At 36.7% G+C, this 21,304-nt stretch overlaps 1 protein-coding gene across 1 annotated transcript; it reads right to left on the bottom strand.

Annotated features, from left to right (window-relative positions):
* Window positions 1–4,210: 4,210 nt before the first annotated feature.
* LOC145623853 (rRNA biogenesis protein RRP5-like) lies at window positions 4,211–20,625 on the bottom strand. Its single transcript, XM_081676736.1, has 21 exons — window positions 20,407–20,625; window positions 20,084–20,292; window positions 19,097–19,237; window positions 18,814–18,990; window positions 18,115–18,214; window positions 17,612–17,721; window positions 17,389–17,511; window positions 17,233–17,304; window positions 16,631–16,723; window positions 15,067–15,180; window positions 14,866–14,988; window positions 12,803–12,988; window positions 11,899–11,973; window positions 11,049–11,185; window positions 8,284–9,875; window positions 6,193–7,801; window positions 5,981–6,077; window positions 5,742–5,897; window positions 5,222–5,452; window positions 5,051–5,134; window positions 4,211–4,964 (listed from the first exon to the last, which is right to left on the bottom strand). The coding sequence occupies exons 1-21, from the start codon at window positions 20,537–20,539 to the stop codon at window positions 4,857–4,859; spliced, it is 5,670 nt and encodes a 1,889-aa protein (XP_081532862.1). The 5' UTR covers window positions 20,540–20,625; the 3' UTR covers window positions 4,211–4,856.
* Window positions 20,626–21,304: the final 679 nt, after the last annotated feature.

Below are 21,304 nucleotides of genomic sequence, written 5' to 3'. Positions count from 1 at the left end.
TAGGGACCTCTCTTTGACACTCTTGTAGAAGAAGGAAGTGGATTGATCTCCAAGGGCATCCCATTTGACTTTGCTCTATGTGTCCAATACCACTATTTCAAAACCCCAAGATCCTCCATGTCCTTTCTTTGCCCTATTTCTAGACCCTTGTCCCTACTCATTTTTAGTGCTTCTTCACTTTGAATTTCCTCCAAGGATTCTTTTAATTCTTTCCAGTTTACACCCATACTAATATTCTTATAGTTTAAACACCATTGTCGAATTTCATTGAGGCGACACTTTATCTTTCTTTGGGCTTTAAACAGAGGTGATCCATTGTAATGTGAGGCCCATGTTTCTTCTATAAGCCTTTTCACTTCCTGGATATTAAGACATCGGGCTTCCCTTTTGTATGGATTTTTCCTTGGAGATTTTGAAGGGTAGTGGGTGCATGATCTGAGAACATGATAGGGAGAGTCCAGAGTTTTGCATTTTGAAAAGCTAGTCTCCAGCCATTATTCACATATGCCCTATCCAATTATTCATAAATTGGGTTCTCCTCTCTATTGTTGCACCATGTATATTTTAAACCCACGAAAGGGATATCAGATAACTCATTCTCAAACTTCCACTCAATGAAGGAAGACTATCCTCGAATGGAGGGTTAACCTCCTAGTTTCTGATCCAGAGATTCAAGTTGATTGAAATCTTCAATCAAAATATAGTGGTCTCTATGAGAGAGTATGAGGTTGCTTAGAGTCGACCACACATCGTCTCTATTCATAAGATATGGACTACCATAAACACAAGCAAGATAGTACGAAAGGCCATTTACTAGTAATATATTACATAAGATGACATTAGGTAAGACCATGATAACATCTACTACTACCCTATCCGACCAACAAAGGAAGAGCCCTCCCTTGTTAGCAATAGCATCATACCCTACGCTACCCTTATAACCCTTCCTACTAAAAAATGGGGAAAGGGTATCAGCTTTACATTTTGTTTCGCTAAGGAAAATAAAGTCAACATTAAACCTAGCCGCTAAGATCATCACTAAAGGGAAAATTGGGGAGTTATGATCACTCACTCCCCTACAATTCCAGCTTAGATAGTTCATTTTCCCGCCAAAGGCTGTAGGCCAGCCGCGCCATCCTAGAAGGTATGAACCGGTTCCCTGCTAGTGACTTCATCATCTAAGCGAAAAGTATCCTCCTTCGCAGTGATCTTCAAAACCTGGATCCTAATAGGCAGAGTGACATTTTTCTCCATATCCTCCATTTTTCCCACAAATCATCCTCCCTGCTTACACCAAATTTGGACCTCTTGCTACTTCCCTGACCTAACTCCTTGTCTGACACCTCCTGCCCACCCACCAGTTTCTTCTTTCCTCCTGAAAAGACTTCCGCTTTCAAACCTGTTCCCACCATATATCAACTTCCTGTCCCACCGTATTATCCCTAGATATGTCCTTTCTTACACCCGAACTCTATTGCTTCTTCCTAGATCCTTTCTCAGTAAATCTCCTCCCTTTCCGTCTTTTGTAGAGCATCTTTCGTTGTTCGTGCGTATAGAACTCCTTCTCAAAGTCCGAGGATTCTTGATTGGCTAGAGAGGATTTCCATCTTACTTAGCTTGAGGGCTTGTTCCATCGAGTCTGATGAGATGGAAGATGGTGCAGTATTAAAAGACTTAATGGAAACGGGGGAGTTTGGTGAGCTTTCCACAGATACTCTGGGTGGATGGAGAATTTCGACGAGCTAGAAGAGGAGTGGATCAAGGGGCCTTTTCGTTTAGGCCGGTTGAGGGCTAGGTTATCAGAGGAAGATTTGGTAGGAAAGGTCTTACAATCGGAGACAGATTTAGCTAACAGAGAATCTAAAGACACGTACTTAGAAGAAGCTTGGGAAGCACGGTAGGTTTCTAGTTCCGCTTTATTTGCCATGAGTAAAGGAAAAAGCAAACTTAATTTCCCTAATTAGAGGGTCTACCAGGACACTTCTTGGTCTAAAGGGGTCAAGCAGTGAGTTCAGAGTGTAAACTCTGCCTGAAGGGAGTAGCTTGACTTTATAGCCTTGCTTACCTTCCATTTATGTGGTTTACAAAAAGCAAGGGAGGTTGACAATTGGGATTTGGGATGAAAAAGGAAAGTGATAAAGACTGGAGAAGATGGTGGGGCTTATATGCGAAATAAACGGGGGATAAATATTAAGACTTAGAGAATAAAGAGAGAGTTTAAAGGGGTTTAACTTGGAGTTGTCATCAATGTAGGTGGTTGGAGGGTTTGGTCAATGGGATAATTTACTCCCTATAGTAAATATTAGAGCTAAATTCTGAAAGTCATTTACAACTTGGAACCCTTTTGGGGCTCTAGGGAGCTTATGTGGCTGTGAATAAAATTAATTAAAAAGATTGTTGCCCTTCTTAATAGGTGATTCAGCTTTCGTAAGTGAAATAGGCTTGACCAATAAATAAGCAGGTGAAATAGTGAGAGGAGGCTGAGTACCTGGTTGTTGAACAAAGAAAGGCAACATGGAACCCTGTTGACCCTGTTCTAACGGCTCTTCTACAGCATTTTGAGGAGCAACGATTCCTGACATTGTGCTTGGAGACGATGAACCTAGGCAAACTTTCCGTTTTTTCCTCTCAATTGAGCTTGAATGAGTTGTCGAGCCTGACCTTGTGCACCAATTAGTAGCAAATTTCCTCTTTGGTTGATTCTTGATGTGCTGCTTCATTATTTCTTTCCATTCAGCCAACCTGTTTATTTGGCTTTGCATAGTAGGGATGACCACTGGATTGATTTCCTTCAGGCCACGCCTAGCTCTGATTGTCATATGTGTATTTGGTTGGAGGGAGTTCGAGATTGGCCTCTTGTTAGGACTTTGATCTAAATGCTCCAACTTTGCCTTTTTGTTTGAGGTACCTTCCCCAATCCGCAATTCCCCTGTTTCAGCAGGGTGAGCTCTCTTGCTGAAACAAAGACTTGGACCTGGGTCTTGAATTGGACCTTGACCCCCCCCCCCCTCCACTAGAAGGACTTTCAGAAGAGGATGAACTTGAACTATGTTGAGAGTTCTGCTTAGCATTGTTGTTAGAGGGGGGATGCCCACTTGTATTTTCACTACCAGAAGAGCTGTGATAAGGAGTATGCTATATATGATGAAACAGAGTTTGGAGAGGGGTGAGGATACACTCTGAGGTTGACTCGAGTAATTATGAATCTCTCCACATCTTCTAGTCCCATGACTTTCTTTGAGTACAAAGGAGTTTGTGTTCTGGCTAGCAGAAGGTCATAATTTAGCCTACAGAGACCCCTTATCCTATAGCCGACCTCCATGTGAGCTAGCTGAATTTGGGACTTGCAATATGGTTGTCTATGTCCAATTTTTCCACATCCATGGCAAAAGATAAAAACTCCATATATGAGAAAGGTCCACACCGCCCTGGCAGAAGAGACTTCATAAAAGAATCCTGGGATCAGTGGTTTGCTTACATCAATCAACACCTTTGCCCGTAGCATACTATGTGGTCTATCATCCATAGAAGGCTAGTCGAATTTGATTATTCTTCCCAGTCTTTCCAACGCTCTTCTAGCAACTTGTGGCTGACATTCTTGAGTAGGAAGGCCTTCCACTCTAATCCATATAGATGACTCAGAGAAGTCCATGTCTAAGAGGTTTGAATCCATTGTCCAGCCTTTAAAAATTATCACTGCTCCCTTATAGGAAGTTGTTCCTAGAGACATAAGACTGACCCTGTCTTCCCATGAGGTGCAGAATAGGAAAAAGAGATCTTTGGAGTGGTTGACTTTTTGAACTATGATATGAGTGTTGGTTTTCAGAACATGTCCACCCAATTTTGGAGTTGGACTTCAGAGAACACTCTTATCATCTAAGACCTTTGCTACAACTGCAAGGTTGTATTTATCTACTCAAAATAGGGGGATGGCTACGTTGATTCATACTAAAGAGGGCTGAATCAGAGGGAAGGAAAAGTAATAGTAGAGAAGAGAAGAAAAGAAGAAGAGAAGGGGTGAATAAGGTATAGGCTTCTCCAGTAGAAAGCTAGAGAGAAAAGACACTCTCAACTTTTAGAGAGAGAAGGTATGGAGGCATTTCTCTACACTGTCATAAGTGTCATATGTTGCATTATGATGTACGAACTTACGATCTTATGATTGCAATTTTACCACAACACAAATTAACAATGGGTACTGTGGTCAAAGTAAAACAAAGTTTTCATTATGATCATGCAACATTCAATGTAAAACGAGAGATACTTTAGACATTAACATGTTTCCAAAGAATAACAAAGACTTGAATAAAAAAATTAAGTAGATGCTTAAACATTGGGATCCTAAGGGAGCTGATTTACACTCCAAAATTAAATTTACAATCCAAGTCCTACTACAAAAAAGCACTTTTCCAATCCAGATTACCTATCCAAAACTTCTTAATTTTAGAACTAGCATACAAAATTGCAGGCCCAAATCAAGCGCCTTCTCATCAATACCGGGTTTAGAGTTCTCTAATCACAGTCGAACTCCCCCCATATCCCCCAACCCCCGCACATACCTTGAAGAAAGGAGGAGGAAGAGGAGGGGGGGGGGGGTGGTTGGGCATGACTGAGATCACTTTTTACCCAACTGCCAAGATCTTCCAAATGGCAGTGTCTCTACCATGTGCGTTAAAACACCACTCAACAATCATGTTGGTCAAACGTCTGCCGTACATGGGAATTATAACGACGGCACTCGGGCGCCTAGGTCCTCTTAGTAAGAGATGCTACATTACAAGACTGGGAATGTCCCCCTACTAACAATAGGGAACATGGGAAGAAAGATGAGCAAAAACAGCACAGAACAGTCAATGTCATACTGCAGATGTCTCTGCGTATTCCTTGGCCTTCTTAATAACATACTGAGCCCGGTTTTCATCACCAAGTGACTTCTCATATTTGTGATACTTCTTGAACAAGAACTGCAATAAAATATAAGAGATAAAGAAAACAATGAGCAAAGATCACACAAAAGTACACGGACATTAAAGAAAGAAGATGACTGAACCTTCATCTTCTTTGCAGGAAGGCTCAAACTCGTTGCTCTTTCAAACAATGCACGTATAATGTCAACGTCACCCAATCGAATTTCCTGTACAATGAAAATGCAAAGAACGTTAGTTGTAAAGTTGAGTGTGAAAGAAATGTTATAAAACTAGAAAAGGTTAGCAATTATTACCTGATCAAGATAAACACTCCACAGGTCTCTTCTCTTTGGGTATTCACGCAACATTTTCTCAAATATAGAGCGGGCTTTATCAGGAACCCCAATCTTGAACTGAAGGATAGCAACTTGTGAAAGAAATTGTATATGTTCATGCTTTGGGAGAGATAGAAGAGCACGATTCATCATCTTATCAACTTCTTCTGGATTTTGCTTCAAAAACCATTGAATTCGCCTCAGCCATACCTAAATATCAGAGTCAACATTTGAACCAAATTATCCTCCTGTTTTGGGAACATAAATATAAAGGAGGTAATAATAGAGAGAAGATGGGTGTGAGTGTTGGTGGTTGAGGAAGGGGTAAAGGAATAGTTACCCACCATTTAATACGTCACCCACTCATTCCCAAGATAAGGGCAATAATACCCCTACCATCACACCACTATCACCTTCCCTCTTCTATTCAATTTATCTAATCAACACTTTCATTCCCTCTAAACCCATTAAACAAGGCAAGCGAAAATTAAAGACATACCTCGCATGACTGTTTAAACTTTTTAACCATTTTGTCAAGAAGCTCATCAGCCAATTTATGCTGCTCTGTCCTTTCATACAATCCTAATAGCTCCAAATGCAATTTTAGGTGATCACAGAACTGCAGTGCTCTTTGAAATAGTCTCACTACTGCCTCCTGAGAGGCCATCAGAGTTAGAAGGCATGAATAATGAAGGGACAAAGATAAATAGAAAATCAAAAAATCATGAAAATAAGTACCTCAGGAGGATTCCCATACTGATTTTCCAGATTAAGGTATGCGACCCAAACGTTCAGCTTCTCTGTTTCACAAGTGATTTTGATTGTTTTCAAGGCCCTATAACATGAGACATATGGTCTAACAATCAGAAGGTATTATAGATAAACACAATAACTGCACTGGAATTAAAGCATCATTAATTTAAGCCATGAAAATCAGAGATATTTATCACCTTTCAGCCACAGAACGGGCTCCCTCAACATCAGCCATAGAAAGCATAAATTGCATGTATTTTATCCAGACGAAGCTGCTGTTTGGAGAGCTTCTAACTGCTTTCTCAAACTCATCGCTAGTTCTAGGAATATCAACCTCAAGCAAACGTTGTTCAGCAGCCCTGATTTGTTGTTCCTTCTCTTCCTTTGCTTTTTTCTTAGCCTGCCTGTTGCTCTTTTCATCAATAGCATTGGAACCATTAGCAATTGTTTCCTTGTTGTCTAGTTGGTCAAACATCTCATCATCCTCCATGTCATCAAGAGTAACCTCTAGAGGAGGCACAGATGCCCTTGATTCCACTTGGATAAGAGCTGATTCATCTTCAAGTTCAAATGTAGAATCAGAATATTCAACTTGAGGCATGTCAACCTTGGCATTTACCAGAGTTATAGAGTTATCAACTGAATCAACATCCATTTCATTATTTCCATGGTCTTCATCTTCAAAATATGAAGACTTCATTCCAAGTGATATGCGGTGTCTTTCCACATCCACTTTTAAAACTTTTGCAGTTACCCTCTCTCCTGCTTTAAATTGGTCGTCAAGATCATCAACATGATCATCAGAAATCTCTGACACGTGACATAATCCAACCAAGTTTACATTATCAATAACAATAAAGAGACCAAATGACTCAACCCGTTTGATCCTGCCCCTTACAACATCACCAACATTCAGACTACCAAAATTACTCAACTCGGATCTGCTATTCTTATTATCCGCCTTCAGAGTAACTTCAACACGCTTTGATAAAGGTTCCACAGATAGAATTTTCCCCTTTACAAGTTTACCAACAGGAAATTCTTTTACAGGATCCTCAACATATCCATCAGACAAGTTAGAAACCTTGATCATTGCATCTATATTCCTGGAAAGCAAAATGAAGCAGCCCTTTGGAGTAACACTCTTAACATAACCATTCACCACCATATCAGGCTGAAGGTCTCCAATCTTCTGAATACAATTGCTACGAGAGTCTCCATTTATAGTATCCTCAAAGATGCGAAATGATAAATCAATATGGACAGAACTGTTAGCTAAGTAGTTGATTTCTAAGACTTTACATTTAACAAATTGACCTTCATTATAGCCAGACAAGGGATCAGATACCGGGGGATCAGCAAGTTCAGTGTAGTGAACTTTACCATATATATGGGGTCCTATCTGCACAAGAATGCCACCGACACCAGGAAGAATCTTCCACACTCTACCACCAAGAACATCTCCATTGTGAATATGACACACTTCCTTCTCATCTGATGCAGAACTTTCTAATCCATTGGAGATAGCAGAAAATGAACGCATGACTAAACGCAGAGACTTCCATTCACGGTTCATACTCAATATGTACCCAGAGAGAGCAGCCCCCAACCTGAAACGTTTCTGAAAATTCTCAAGGTCACTAGGTTCACATGCACTGTCGAGAATAAATAGCTTAGCCTTCACTTGTCGAGAGACTGCTAACCAGACCCACTCTTTATCAACTTTATAGACATAGCCACTGACATGCTGTCCTACAGTGAAGTTGAAATCCTCAGCCATTTGCATCTTCCCAATCTCAGTAGAGCCTGAACACGGTATTAAAATGAAACTTTAGGAAGGGTGAAAAGCAGAGGATGAACACGGTAGTACATATTTAATAACAAGCAACATACACAAATCATTGGAAAATAATTGAATGCCTTTCTACATCCCATTAGAGAATACATTATTCTATTTTGTGCTGAAAAACTTATTACACCCATTCCTTGAAACAACATATTGTTAGTCTTAGTCCACAGTATTTGATACTTACTACCTCCGTTAATTATTATGTGCAACTTTGGGGTATTATTTGTGAGATATAAAATATTCCAAAGTTGCACATAATAAATTAACGGAGGTAGTATTTAATGGATGTGCTAGTGGCTAATGAAAATTTAACTGCACCTCTACATCTAACAATAGGACATAAGTTCTCTTCACAATTATCAAATTAAATTAAGTTCAGATTTGGTAGAAAATGAAGAAAAGTTAATTTAAGCACAATGAGGAGATAGTGCCAGCTCACCTGACAGAATTGATGGTTTGAGAGACAGTTCCCATGGGCTGCCTTTTTTGTTGTTCACTGGCTTCACACTATTCGCAACAATCCTGGCAGTCAATGTCTGCCCCACTTTATACGCAGAAAAGGGATCTTCCACACCAATCTCATCATTTACCTCCGCAATGTGAACTCTACCACGAAATCCCATCCCAAACTTTAACCACATCTCAAGAGGTTTAATATCTGTAATCTCTGCATGGACCAGAGAGCCAATATCATAGCCAGACCTCTTCTTAGCCTTCTTCGAAATTGAAGTCTCCACAGCCCCATTACAGGATTCAAGAAGCAGAAGTAATCTCCCAGCTGTTAAATCACTTGGAAGTGCCATGATAGTTGCAACAACTGTTTCCCCAGTGGAGAACTGCTTCCGTCGTAACCTTTGCATATTATAATCAGTTACCGCTGCATATCCAACAGAATAATTATGTTCTGGTAAACAAAGTACCAAGTAATCCTCTTTTACTACTTCAACTACAGCTTTTACTGTTTCATGCAATTTGAATTCCTTGGATTCTCTTTTCCGTTTCTTCTTAGCTACAGTAGCTGCACAAGCATTTCTTTCAGATTTCTCAACAAATTCTGGCTTCAAAGTCAGGTCAACTAGGCGTTCTGACTTAGAAACATCAAGAACTACAGCTCTTACAGTGGAGCCAGTTTCTAGAGTCTTCCCACCCATTTGATGCTGCGAAATAAAACCAAAAACATCACTATACTTCTCAAAGCTGATAACAACCCCAAAATCCTTTGCTTCATTGATTCTACCCTCAACTACAGATCCCACATTCAAATTTTGTGGCCAATCCAACTCAGAGCTATTTAAATTAGACACTTGAAGTGCAGCAATTTTCTCCTCTGTTGAGAAATATGATTGGAGGAAGGAAGTATCAGTAGATGAGCAATGGGACTGCTTCAGTGACAATGTTAAGCGATCACTTTCATTGTTAAATTCAAGAATATTGCAGCGTACAGACTGCCCAACAAAAAAGGCTTCAGAAAGATTAGTGTTTCTGTCATCTAGTGCCTTTTTCCTTGGGGAGAAGCCGGTCAGGCGACCAAGAAATCGGACAAAACATCCAGTTTCAATTAAGTTACATACATATCCATTGATCACAGAGTTCAGAGAAATTTGTGAAGCATCAGCAGGAAGATGTGGTATAGCATGAATAAGAGAATATTTTGCACTAAGTATTAAATTGTGTCCTTCAATATCTAGAACCAGCAACTGAGAAAGTTCATGCCCAGGCTTCAAGACTGACTTTAGCTGCGCAGACTGTCTCTGATGGTCAGCTAAATGTTCAATATATACTGTTCCTTTCATGTTTCCTTTAACATTTACATGTAAATATATGGCATTGGGCATGACAAGCTCAACCACTCCGGATACCACACTACCCAATTTGACTGCATCATCCTCCGAAACCTTTGTAGGTGAAATGATAAAGCTAAGATTGATACGATGTGAAGCATGACATGAACTTGTTACTCTGCATTTAACTACTTGCCCGACATGGTAACTTGCGGTTGTGTCACATCTTGGCTCTAGACCAAGCTCAGATCTGTAATAAGAACAAATACTTAATTACTGATCAGTGAAACTCAAGTACGAATAAAAATTAGCATAGTTGAAACCTATCCATCAAACAGACATCACCTACAAGTTCATGGAAGCAAAAAAAAAAAAGAAAAAAAAAACATCAGCACCATTGAGATGCACATATAGAGAAAACAGGAGCAATGAGACCGATCTAGATCAGAGACGATAAAGATAAGAATAATCTTATCAGCGAGAAAAGAAGAGCTATGCTCATAGAGGACGAGTTAGCGTACTATAACAGTGTATAAAAGGTAAATGGAAGACAAGAAAATGATCAAGCTTATTATGATCTTAAAATCCAAAGACTGAGCATTTGATACTTTTACTTTTATTTTTGCCTCAATACTAGCCATATTTGTCAATATATGATCAACAGAATATTTTAATAAAGATTTCATGACTATTATTTTAATTAGCAATGTCAATATATATAGAGCATGATGACATGATCCAGAAGCTTGGACAGTCCAAGCAGGTCTGCACATTGAGTAATATCCCTTTATTTCTAGAAGCTTTGTCAAAATAAAATTGAAGGATCATCCCCCAAATTAACAAATGATAATATAAAGAATAACCAGAAAACCCTAGCATCAGCAAAGGTTAGAACAAACAGGTACAATCAATCAATAGGTAAACAGGGGAGCTGTTTTCGTAAATGAATGTACAAATTTGGAGAAATCATAAGTTACAGGGCACTCAATAATTGACATGATTCAATAAAAGATATGACAGACTACTCAAAGAAGAGCAATGTCATGTCTCAATTATCAATAACCTGTTAACAAATGGATTAGCAATGACATGTAATATCTCTATCACCGATAACCTGTTTACAAATGGATCGGGCATCCTTCACGAAGAAGGGTCTTATTCAATTACAAAATTCAAGGGCAATTTAAGACAGATAATAATGTCGGCATTCCATTCGCCATTGGAATGTTATCAAGAGTAAAAACCGAATCCAATCAGCAAATACTTCATATTACTTCTGTACACCACTAACCATAACATTTAATGTGACAGAAATAAGCAAAGTAATCGCATTTTAACAAGAACACAGCTGAAATTTACACAAAATCAAGAACATAGAATGAGATCATATCATTAAAATAAAATAAAATGAAAAAACTATTACCTAGGGGCAAATCCGTGTACTCCATTGTAAAATCGGACAAAGCATCCAAGCAAATCAATCTTCGAAATCCATCCATGGGTCACTAATCCTTCGGTTGCATCAGTATAAGAACTAAGAATGCTAAGCTTTGATTTCACCTGAAGCAAGCCAAGCTTAACATAAGACACGAAAGGGACAGGAGAAGCAGAGGGGGGAAAAAAACCAGCAGAACAGTGAAAGAGTTGTATAAAGCTAGGGATATTTAAAATAAAAAAAATAAAAATAAAAAAATATTATGATAGATTTGGTTATAATATGTTTAAAAAGTGTACACATATGTATGTTCAAGAGCATTCCGTGATGTAAAGATTGCAAATTTAACTTGTATAAAATGTCGAGTAACGAGTGATCTAAAATCACATCACTGCAAACTTTACACTACCTATACTACCGTACTGTCTGTTAGAATGAGTTATTAGAGTCCCCAAGCATGGTAATACAAGCAAATTTACATAACAGAAAAGATTTTCCTCAGACTTACATCACTTAAAATAATTCAAAACTTGCTATTCCTTAGCAATTAAAAAAAGAAACGGTTGAAAAAAAGTCATTGTAAAATTGACATTTTTTTAGCAACAACTCCCTCTTCTCTTTACAAATAAAAAGACACACATAAGGCAAAATGACAATTAGATATATGGAAAACAGACTCATATATCTAATTTTCAGCTTGCAAAATTAAGCTTCCAAGAATGGCAAGAACCACAGTTATGATGGCAACCAATGGTGCCATGCTGCCATCTTCACACTAGAAATTGCAAAAATATTTATATAATAATTAGACCTTCAAAAGGAAAAAGAAGGAACTCACAAGTGTTTTCTTATGAGTAAGCGTTATTCTCTTTGACTTGCAACCAAGAACACGAAAGACTAGCTCCGCCCCAACCTGCACAACATCAATAACATTTGAAAAATAAATAAATAAAATTCGGAAAAAAATATTTCAAAGGGTAGATACTACTTTATTCTTTTCAATGGCAACAAAAAATTTTGGATTTCTCTATCTTCTCCTTATCACATAGGGCTCATTGATTTGTGCGCCCATTACAATTTACACTCCCACCCCCCAATGTAAAGCATATCAAAGACAACCAAGGGCCCTTATATAAGAAAATTAAATAAATATTGGATAACAAATTTCAAGAAATATCATTTTAGCCTAAAAAAGAAACCACCACTCTATTCCATGCAGATTCCCAACTAGAGATGATGCCCTCAAATACCCTTTCCTAGATATTCACAACACTAAAAGGGCAGCCGCATCTCATCATATGATTTCCTTTATGAACTATTGCACCAGTTAGGGTGCAAATACCCCATGAGAGATCTGGAGAACTGGAGTAAACCTAGTTGATCCAGCACAATGAATACAGCCTGTTCCAAGAAAAAGGATGCTTAAAAAATACAGCTCCCAGAATCTGCATTGCCAAGAGGTCCAACTGTCCCATACCCAAGCCACATACATGGATAAAATATATTAATCATCATGCTCCCCCTTATATTACTAAACATGATCTACAACATACTTTGGAAAATTATGTTCACATCATTAATTAATTGACATGTTACTTTAGCAGTATATAATTTCACTACCATGTGACAGAAAATTGTACTTTATTAAAGTCATATTGGATAAAGGAAAATATGCAGCATTCCAAGGCCTAAGCATTGTTTTAATCCATTGAAAGTATATCATAGAGCACAATGGATAACACCTTAAATTTTTTGCGAGGCTTCTCAATATCATATTCAGACATATGTGGTAGAGGACAATGTGCCTTGACACCACTGGGAAATTGCACAAAAGCACCCGAACTGTTGACGGCAATAACTTTAGCCTTCACTACCATCCCAGGCTTAACATCTGCGTGAGTAAAGACTGCACCTTCAAATGCACTAGCCTGCTCAGAAAGAAGGAAAACGGAAAAAGTTAAATCAAATTATTCTTGGGGAGACATAACAACCACACAATAGCAGATATATTATACGGAATATGCCAAATATTTCTCAATATTAAGGGAAAATCTTGGTCCCAATCTCCAGGGACGATAAACTCAGCTAGCAATATTGTGAGAGTACAACTATTCATCATAAATTCTGCAAAACACTATGAAGTTTTAGAAATGCCAATAAGTCACTGTGGTCATATGATGGTGCCAAATTAACTTTCAGCATTTTTATTCCCCTCACTTTGCAGCAACCTTTTTTTCACTTTCTTCTGTCTAACCCAGTTATCAGCTTTTCTTTGTTATTTCCGAATTCCCAAATTTTTGCATTCCTGTTTTCTTTCTATCACATACTTTTCACTCATTCGGTTTATCAGGTGTGTGACACAGAACAATCATTGTTCAGAAGTTTAACTCATCATTAGTGGTTTTCACCCAGTTTTCTGCTTTTCTTTGTTAGTTTCCAATCCCCAATTTTTGGCAATCCTTTTTTCTTTCTATTAATCTATTATATATTCTTCACTCATTCATTTGGTTTATCAAGTATATGACAAAGATCAATCATTCTTAGTCATCATCAGTGGTTATTTTCTATATATTTTAAGGTTATCTAATACTTCCTCCATTTTCTTAAAAGCAAATTGCACCATTTAGTGCTTCTTTGGTTTACATAAAAAACATAGTAAGTGAGAGTTCCTAGGAAATGCAAAATAGGTGAGTTGTTTGGTTGTGAAATTTGGTGAAATGGGGAAAGTGGAACTTCCTAGGAATGTGTAAGAATCTACTTACCTAGACCCCACAATATGTAGTAGTTTACTTACCTAGACTCCCCTAGGTAAGTAGAAATTTCTACGGGAAGTTACTTTCCCTGGTACTGATCAAACAATTTTATAAATTTCCAATAAATTTGATTATGGAATATAATTCCCATAAATCATAAATTCGTGCTTCCTATGTTAACCAAACCAACTTGCCAAAAAGGTTATTAATGTAAAGATCCAACACCATTCATATTCTAGGCATATATTAGACATGCATATCTGCTTATTTTTCCAAACTTCGTAGAAGACATGTATGATTCCCATCACCATGCATGACAAGAAATAACAGACGCAAGATAAAACATAAAACACCTCTAGAGATGCTTGATTAAAGGAGCTAAAAGTACCATCTTGATTGACAATTAATTGCTCATAATATCAGTGGAGGTGAGAGTGTGGAAGTCATAAGTTGTCTTTCAGCACAATTGTAATACTTTCAGTGTTAAAACACCGTATTATTAAGACATCACACGAAGATGAAATGTTTTCAATTGGTTATTTAGCTAAAGAAATTGAATGGAATGCCTACAACAGATTTCAGCTTTCTATTTTTCTTGAACTTAACCTACATTGAAGTATCCCGATAATTTATCTTCCATTCAAAGTTTCAAATATTCCCTTGTTCCATTATGAGTGAAACGTGCATTTTGTCTGTCATTTTATAAATTTATATACACAAGTTTTTGGATTCATAGGATTGTAGAAGAAAACCTTGAAAAACACTTTTTTTGCAGCTAATTGGGCAATGAGCCAATGAGAATGAGAAACAGTACATTACAGAACTAGGAATAGAAACTACTTTTTATTTAAAGAAAAAAAATAGGAATAGAAACTACTTGAGCAGTTGAGCACATGCCTATAGTCCCCTAATCATGATAAGATACTTCAGCCAATATAATGACAATCATATCTAGCACATGGTATTAAAATGTAAGAACAAAATCAATTACAGCAACCAAAATTCTTCTTTATTTGGATAAGAGCATGTAAGCCAAAAAGATAAAATCAAACCTTCAAGACACCCATTGCAAGCCCTTCTAAGTGCCTGAACCCAAGTATTCTTACTCGAACATCAATCCCTTCTCTATAAGACTTCTCAAGCTTATGGACGTCTTTATCAGCCACATCAGAAATCTGTAGAAATGAATCACCCTTGGCATCCAATGTATACATAGATAGCTTTTAGAAAGATAAGGAAAAAGAAATACATACAGTCACATATGCAGGTGTGGGAGCTGGAGACGAAGGGATTTCAAGCAAAAGGCCCCAATCTTTATCTACTCTGATTACTTTAGAGTGTTCATATATCTCTCCTGTCCTGACATGCTGCATATTAGATACAAAATTCAATAAACAAACTCATATAAAAAATGTTTATAAACATCATAACAAATCCTACACTGGTCCATTCCGAAAAGAATTCAACTCTGTAAATCTTGGCAAAGAAGATGCTATAAATTTCTACCTCTTGATATATGTATAAAATTCTGAAAACAATCACTCTAAATTTAACCAATTAGCAAAACTCAACGTTTTTTTTCATGCCAAACCTAGTACATTAGTGCAAAAGATTGAAAGCAGGCAAAAAGAAGCAAGTTACAAATGAAATTTCACAAAAACATTAAGAATGTAAGAGTTGGCCAACAAAATCATCAAACCCTCGTCCACGTAGTACAGGCTACATTGAGATGCCAATGCTAACTATTTACTTCATCTTCAGTAGTTATAGTGACTGTTAACACTGTTTAGCTTTCGGTTACAATATTTCAAATTTATCACAATGTCACTAACATCAACCTTAGTTTTGGGAAAAGCAGATCCATTTACTCCCAAATCCCTGTGTTAATAATCAATTTATTCCAGCTTACTTAGATAAAATCAACATGATTTAAAATTCCTGCATCTCTGAGCTTCAGATAACTGTCATTGGCTTTCACTCACAACAAGACCATTTTTGGCAGATAAATCTAACCCAAGAGTCATGAACAATGGCTAAAAATTGCTAGATATGAGATGGAAACAAAGATATAGAGACTCTGACTCCAGATCTGTAACTTTTAATCAAAAAGGTTGTATGTGTTTGGCTACCTCTCCCTCACTCATTAAACCACCAACACCACACCATAATACCAATACCTCCCTTGCTACCACCACAATCACCATCTTTACAATCCCCAAATCCCAGATGAAAGTCCTTGTTATTTCCTTGCTCTCGCTTATCTTGTCTCTCTCTCTCTCTCTCCCTCAACAAAGGATGAGTTTTAGCAGTATAGAAAAGGAAGAAAGTCAGAGAGATATCACTGAATGACTGAGTGAGAGGGCAGTGGAAGAAATAAAAATAAATTGCATGCTGCTGAGTGTTGAAAGGGTTAGAAGTTTGTCAAGTCAGCATAAGTTAGCATGTGTTGTTCTGTTTGCACTGGACCATCTCACCAAACTTATGGTGAGCCCATCCAACACTTTTCCCATTTACAAGTATACTCCTGATCATTACATGTATCAGACTAATCGGAGCACTAGAACTACAGAAGTTTTTAGTCAAACAGCAAAAAAAAAGGCAGAACAACAATAGGCAAGGTCACATGCACTTTAATTATGACTAGTTATCTTACCAAGAATCCAGTAATTAGAGATATAGAATTTAAGAACTTGTTTGGAAACAAGCCAAACATTATATCGCAAATTCAAACGCTGAACAGCCAGATAGCATCCTACATTTGCATTAGCCTAAATTTTACACAATAACTACTTCAAAAGAAGCTACATAATGACTTACCGAAGGAGGAGCCTTGTTGAGAAGAAGATGAGGATTCATCGTCAACCCAACAGCCCGACTAGACGGATCAATGAAGAGGATTCGGGCATTAACCTGCATATATGGAGGATCCTTCGTTAATAAAATATTGGATTTATCAGATTAAACATAACATAAATAAAAATATAACCAATTCTTGAGACTGGAAAAGGTATACGTGAAACTGTATTTAAAAAAGTTCATTGGAAAAATCTTGCAATATACCACAAAGATTGCCTACATCAAGGTGGTAGGGGATGGCTATAGTACCGGTAGCACATCTAAAACTGAACATACAAACTTAAAAGTCATTTGGGATTTTTAACATGCATAGACAATTACTACTAGACAAATATCTATTATTTTGCAAATATGTACATGAGGCCTTAGAAGAGCTTGGTTAATCAAATTGTGTTCATGTATGATTCATGCGAAATTAAAAGTCAACTACAAAAAAAATGCCCAAGTGAATCAAAAAAAAAAGGTAGGAGGTGAGTAGATCTTAAGAAACTGAAACAAAGAAAATAAAGCCAGAGGGAGCATAAAAGAAGCATATGAAAAACAAAATGGCTTTTAAGTCTTACCTTTTTGTTTTTCTCATATTGCTTTTTCCAGTTAGATGAAGGAAATGCATTCTGTAGGTGAAATATATCAACCTGTATAAGGAAAAGTAGGTTGCTTTAGACAAAAAATTAATACTTCAGTGAAGTTCTAAATGAAAGAGAATTGAAGATACATACAGTTCCAGTAAAATAAGTTAGAAATGATAACATGATCCCATTTTCAAGAGTAGACTGTATTCGAGCATCAACCATCATGCCAGGAACAAGAAGATCAAGTGAGATACCCTTAAGATCTTTCATCTGCAAACAAATTTCAAAACGAAAAATTGTCAAATAAAAAAGTCACAAAAGAAAATCCAATCTATTAGACAATAGGGAGCACCAAATCACAAGGTCTTACCACACATTTAGACACAATGTCTCTATCAGTAGACAGATAAAGTACTTTACGAACTTTATCAATTTTTTTAACTACTCCCTGCACAAGTTGCCCTGGAGTCAACTTGGCATCTGCAAAAAAAAAATCATAATTCATTATAGAAAGAAAACCAAGACAAGTCTTTCAGGCATCTGAAATAAATGAAGATTATGCCCTGAAAGAATAGCATAGGAAAGCACAAAGTCCTCTGCTTTTGTAATACTTCTTGGCAGTCTAAGTACTATATCCCCTTTTTTGCCCCCTAAGCCTTCTTAGTTCTTACACAGCTAACACTAACAAAAATGAAAAATGAGAGACGGTTTTTATGAGGAATAAAAGAGTTGATTTAAGAAGAAAATAATATATAAAGGAGAAAATTTTGGGGAGCATTGGAAACACTAAATTTGGCAAAAATCCTTAGTAACCCAAGACTATAATTGTCCTAATGTCCATGAAATGTATGAAAAAAATATCACTAGACCAACCTTCATTACTTTTCTTTGGAAAAAATCCAGTAAAAGAGGACACCCCAAAGTCGAGAATGTAACCATGATCTTCAATGCTTTTCACATTTGCGGTCAAAATCTGTTAACAATGATAAAAGTCAATAGTCACAAAAAATTAAGGATGGATAAGGTAACTGCATGGATAAAAACGACATCTCAAGTTCTCACATGACACAACTATTGGATACGCAGCACATGAAGTGACAACCAATTCGGACCAGGCTATGAGAAAATACATTTGGAACCAACCAGAAATAGAATAAATACATTAGTACATACACGAACCTTTATAAATAATGTATGCAATGGTCTCAAAACAATACCTCATAAAATAAATGCATTAAGCAACACTATGAGGCAATAGTTATACTAGCAGTGGCATTTCATTTTCAGCAGAGGATTGCATAGTTGGTTAAGGTCCTGTTGTCTTCACCGGACCTCTACCAAACTAAAATTCTTTTTCATGAATTTGATTTTACAGGTAGCAGTAAAATTATAGATAATAGTTAAGGTCCAGTTGCATAGTTGGACTGCACAATTATAGATATTTATGGTCAAACTAACACGTTATAGACCGCAGAAAAAAAATATGGTGCAACTATTTAGTAAAGTGGAAAATATGATACAACAGGGACACTATCAAACTCATAAAAAATAGGTAATCAAGGTAATGCGTACCATCCCTTCTTGAACTGCATCCAAAGAGTAGCCCTTGTGCAATAAAGAAAGGCGTGATGAAAGCCAAACCTTCTTCTTCCCTGTCTCTTTCTTATCATCATCATCCACTTGCAATACAACACATGACACGAGCTGGCCCACATGATATAGGCTAGCGAGGGAATGACCCTCTAAATCCTGGTGCAAACAAGAAAGCAAAAATACAACATAAGCAATTATATTGCCTCCCAACAGAGCAAGTCTGGGACAACTAAATAGACCAAAGAGATTCATATAGCCATACCTTGATACTATGTACTAAAGCCGACTCAACTGCTTCACTAGCTCGGACTAATCCACGTAAGCCACCAGGAAGGCTTACAGCAAGATCTTTCTCATTAACTTCTGCTACAACTCCGAATAACTTCATTCCCGGAGCAATGTTCTGTTTCATACAAATTAAATAGTAAAAATAAGTCCAAATTACGAAAACAAAAAATTACATAATGCCAATAGACAAAGCTAAATCAAACCAATACCATAACATAAGAAATAACAATCGTTGCGATTAGAAAGATGAGGAAGTGAATAGTTTAAAAAAGAAGTTATGGTTCAAATAGCAACTCCTCCAAAAACAAGCCTTAGTCTCGTTATACGAAGCACGACATATTAAACCCTCCAAAATCTTGCCTTTTAGTTTCATTTCTTGCTCACTCACTCTTCTTCTTCTCTCCAGGTATTTTCACAAAAAACAATCTTTTTCATTTGCATTTCTTCAACACCTAATTTCACTAATTATGTAATCATCATTTTTTTTTCTTCGAACATTTGCAATTTCTTATCAATTCATCCTACTATACTTAATCAAAATCAATTAGGATTTCAGAAATGATTATTTTCTGATTACTGGGTTTAATCTTTCTAAATTTTGCAGAATTACTTGTGGAAACCGATGAATCAGAGCGAGCGGTACCTTTTCAGCTTCAATTCGACAAACCAGCATCTTCTCAGATTCTCTCTCTCTCCTACTGTTACTAATTTTTTAAAGTTTTAATTTTTTTTGTTCTTCAATTTGATTATATTGTATTTTGATTAGTTATGAACATGTCAATACAATGTTATTGAATTTGGTCATCATCAATTACTTAAAAACAATTGGGAGGGAGCTGGAACCTAACCACTCAGAACTGATCCCGAATCGGGATTAGCCCAAAGGGTGGAACACCAAAAAAAAATCAATTACTTAAAAACAAACCTAAGAACAGCATACATTAATAAGTTAATAACATACCTGAAAAGTAATCTTATTTGCAAACCTAGGTAATTTTCCTGAAATCCCCTCACCAAAAAGCGAACCAAAATCATCGTCAATCGTAGTACGAACATTCTTCTTCTTCTTACTTTTCGTCCTCTTTGAATCCCTTAATTCTGCATCAAATTCTTCATCGACTTCAGCTTTAATCCCATCTCTTTCCTCTCGACTCAACCTACTTCCCCCTCCTAAACAATTATCCAACCAATTAAGATTAGATAAACAATTATTCAACAAATTAAGATTGAATTGATGAACAAATCAACGAAATAAACAATTAATTGAAGATAAATTAAGCAAACCTCTTGGAAAATCGGGAACATCATCATCAAATTGAAGAGAAGGAGGTTTATCATCAGCAGATTTAACAGGTTTATTATGTTGACGTTGTTCTCCAGATTTTCTCTTGAGATTCTTCTTGTTTAAAGGCGCCATTACTGTAGAAGCTTGAGGGGAGAGAGAGTGTATGAATTGAAGTGAAACAGAGAAAAAATGGCGTTTGAGAATAGAGGCCGAGAGCAACGAAAGAGGGGTTTGCAAGGGTTTTAGACACTGACGAGTGAAACTAACAGAATATTACGCCCATTACCCGCTTTTCGCGGGTCGGGTCATGAGTATCCAATTAAAAGCAAATTTGTGGATATCAGATATCCTCTTTGTATATTTCCAGAATATTCTAGATAGTTCTAGGGTTTAATTATTGCTTACACAAACTTTTAAAAAAATCGGGTGTACAATAATTATTGTACATCCATTTTAAATCTCTCTTAAAGTGATCAAAAGTTACCCCAATAAAAGTTACCCTAATATGTATAAAAGTAACCCAATATAAATAAAAATAATCTACGTTTTATTGGTAAAGAATCACATTTTAAATAACTAAAATTCAATTATTAGTGATTGAAAGTAATTTTATCACCCTTATAAAACTTTTCTTGTTCGATTTATAAAAAAAATCATATTATGTTCAAAGTTACCCAAAAAAAGGCAAAAAGTTATCCTAAATTGGCTTAAACTTACCCCTATACTGCTCGATGTACACTAATATTAGTGTAAACCGGATGTATACAAAAGTTTTTGTTTAAACAAACCCTAATTATATTGTGTGTGTATATATATATATATATATACCTCATCAATTGCATAGATAAAGGCTGATCTATTCTGTCTCTAATTTCTCTGTTATTCCCTTTATTTTAC

This window comes from Chenopodium album, chromosome 3, assembly GCF_948465745.1.
Source record: "Chenopodium album chromosome 3, dcCheAlbu1.1, whole genome shotgun sequence".
In the NCBI taxonomy this organism is placed as follows: Eukaryota; Viridiplantae; Streptophyta; class Magnoliopsida; order Caryophyllales; family Amaranthaceae; genus Chenopodium; species Chenopodium album.
This window is presented reverse-complemented; position numbering and strand designations above follow the sequence as displayed.

Bases quoted from the DNA above. Each gene is read 5' to 3' on its own strand.
- LOC145623853 (XM_081676736.1), bottom strand. From the start codon at position 20,539: ATGGCGCCTTTAAACAAGAAGAATCTCAAGAGAAAATCTGGAGAACAA. The intron at 20,293-20,406 runs GTTTGCTTAATT...ATAATTGTTTAG, and splicing joins TGTTCCCGATTTTCCAAGAG to GAGGGGGAAGTAGGTTGAGT. The intron at 7,802-8,283 runs GTGAGCTGGCAC...TACCGTGTTCAG, and splicing joins CAAACCATCAATTCTGTCAG to GCTCTACTGAGATTGGGAAG.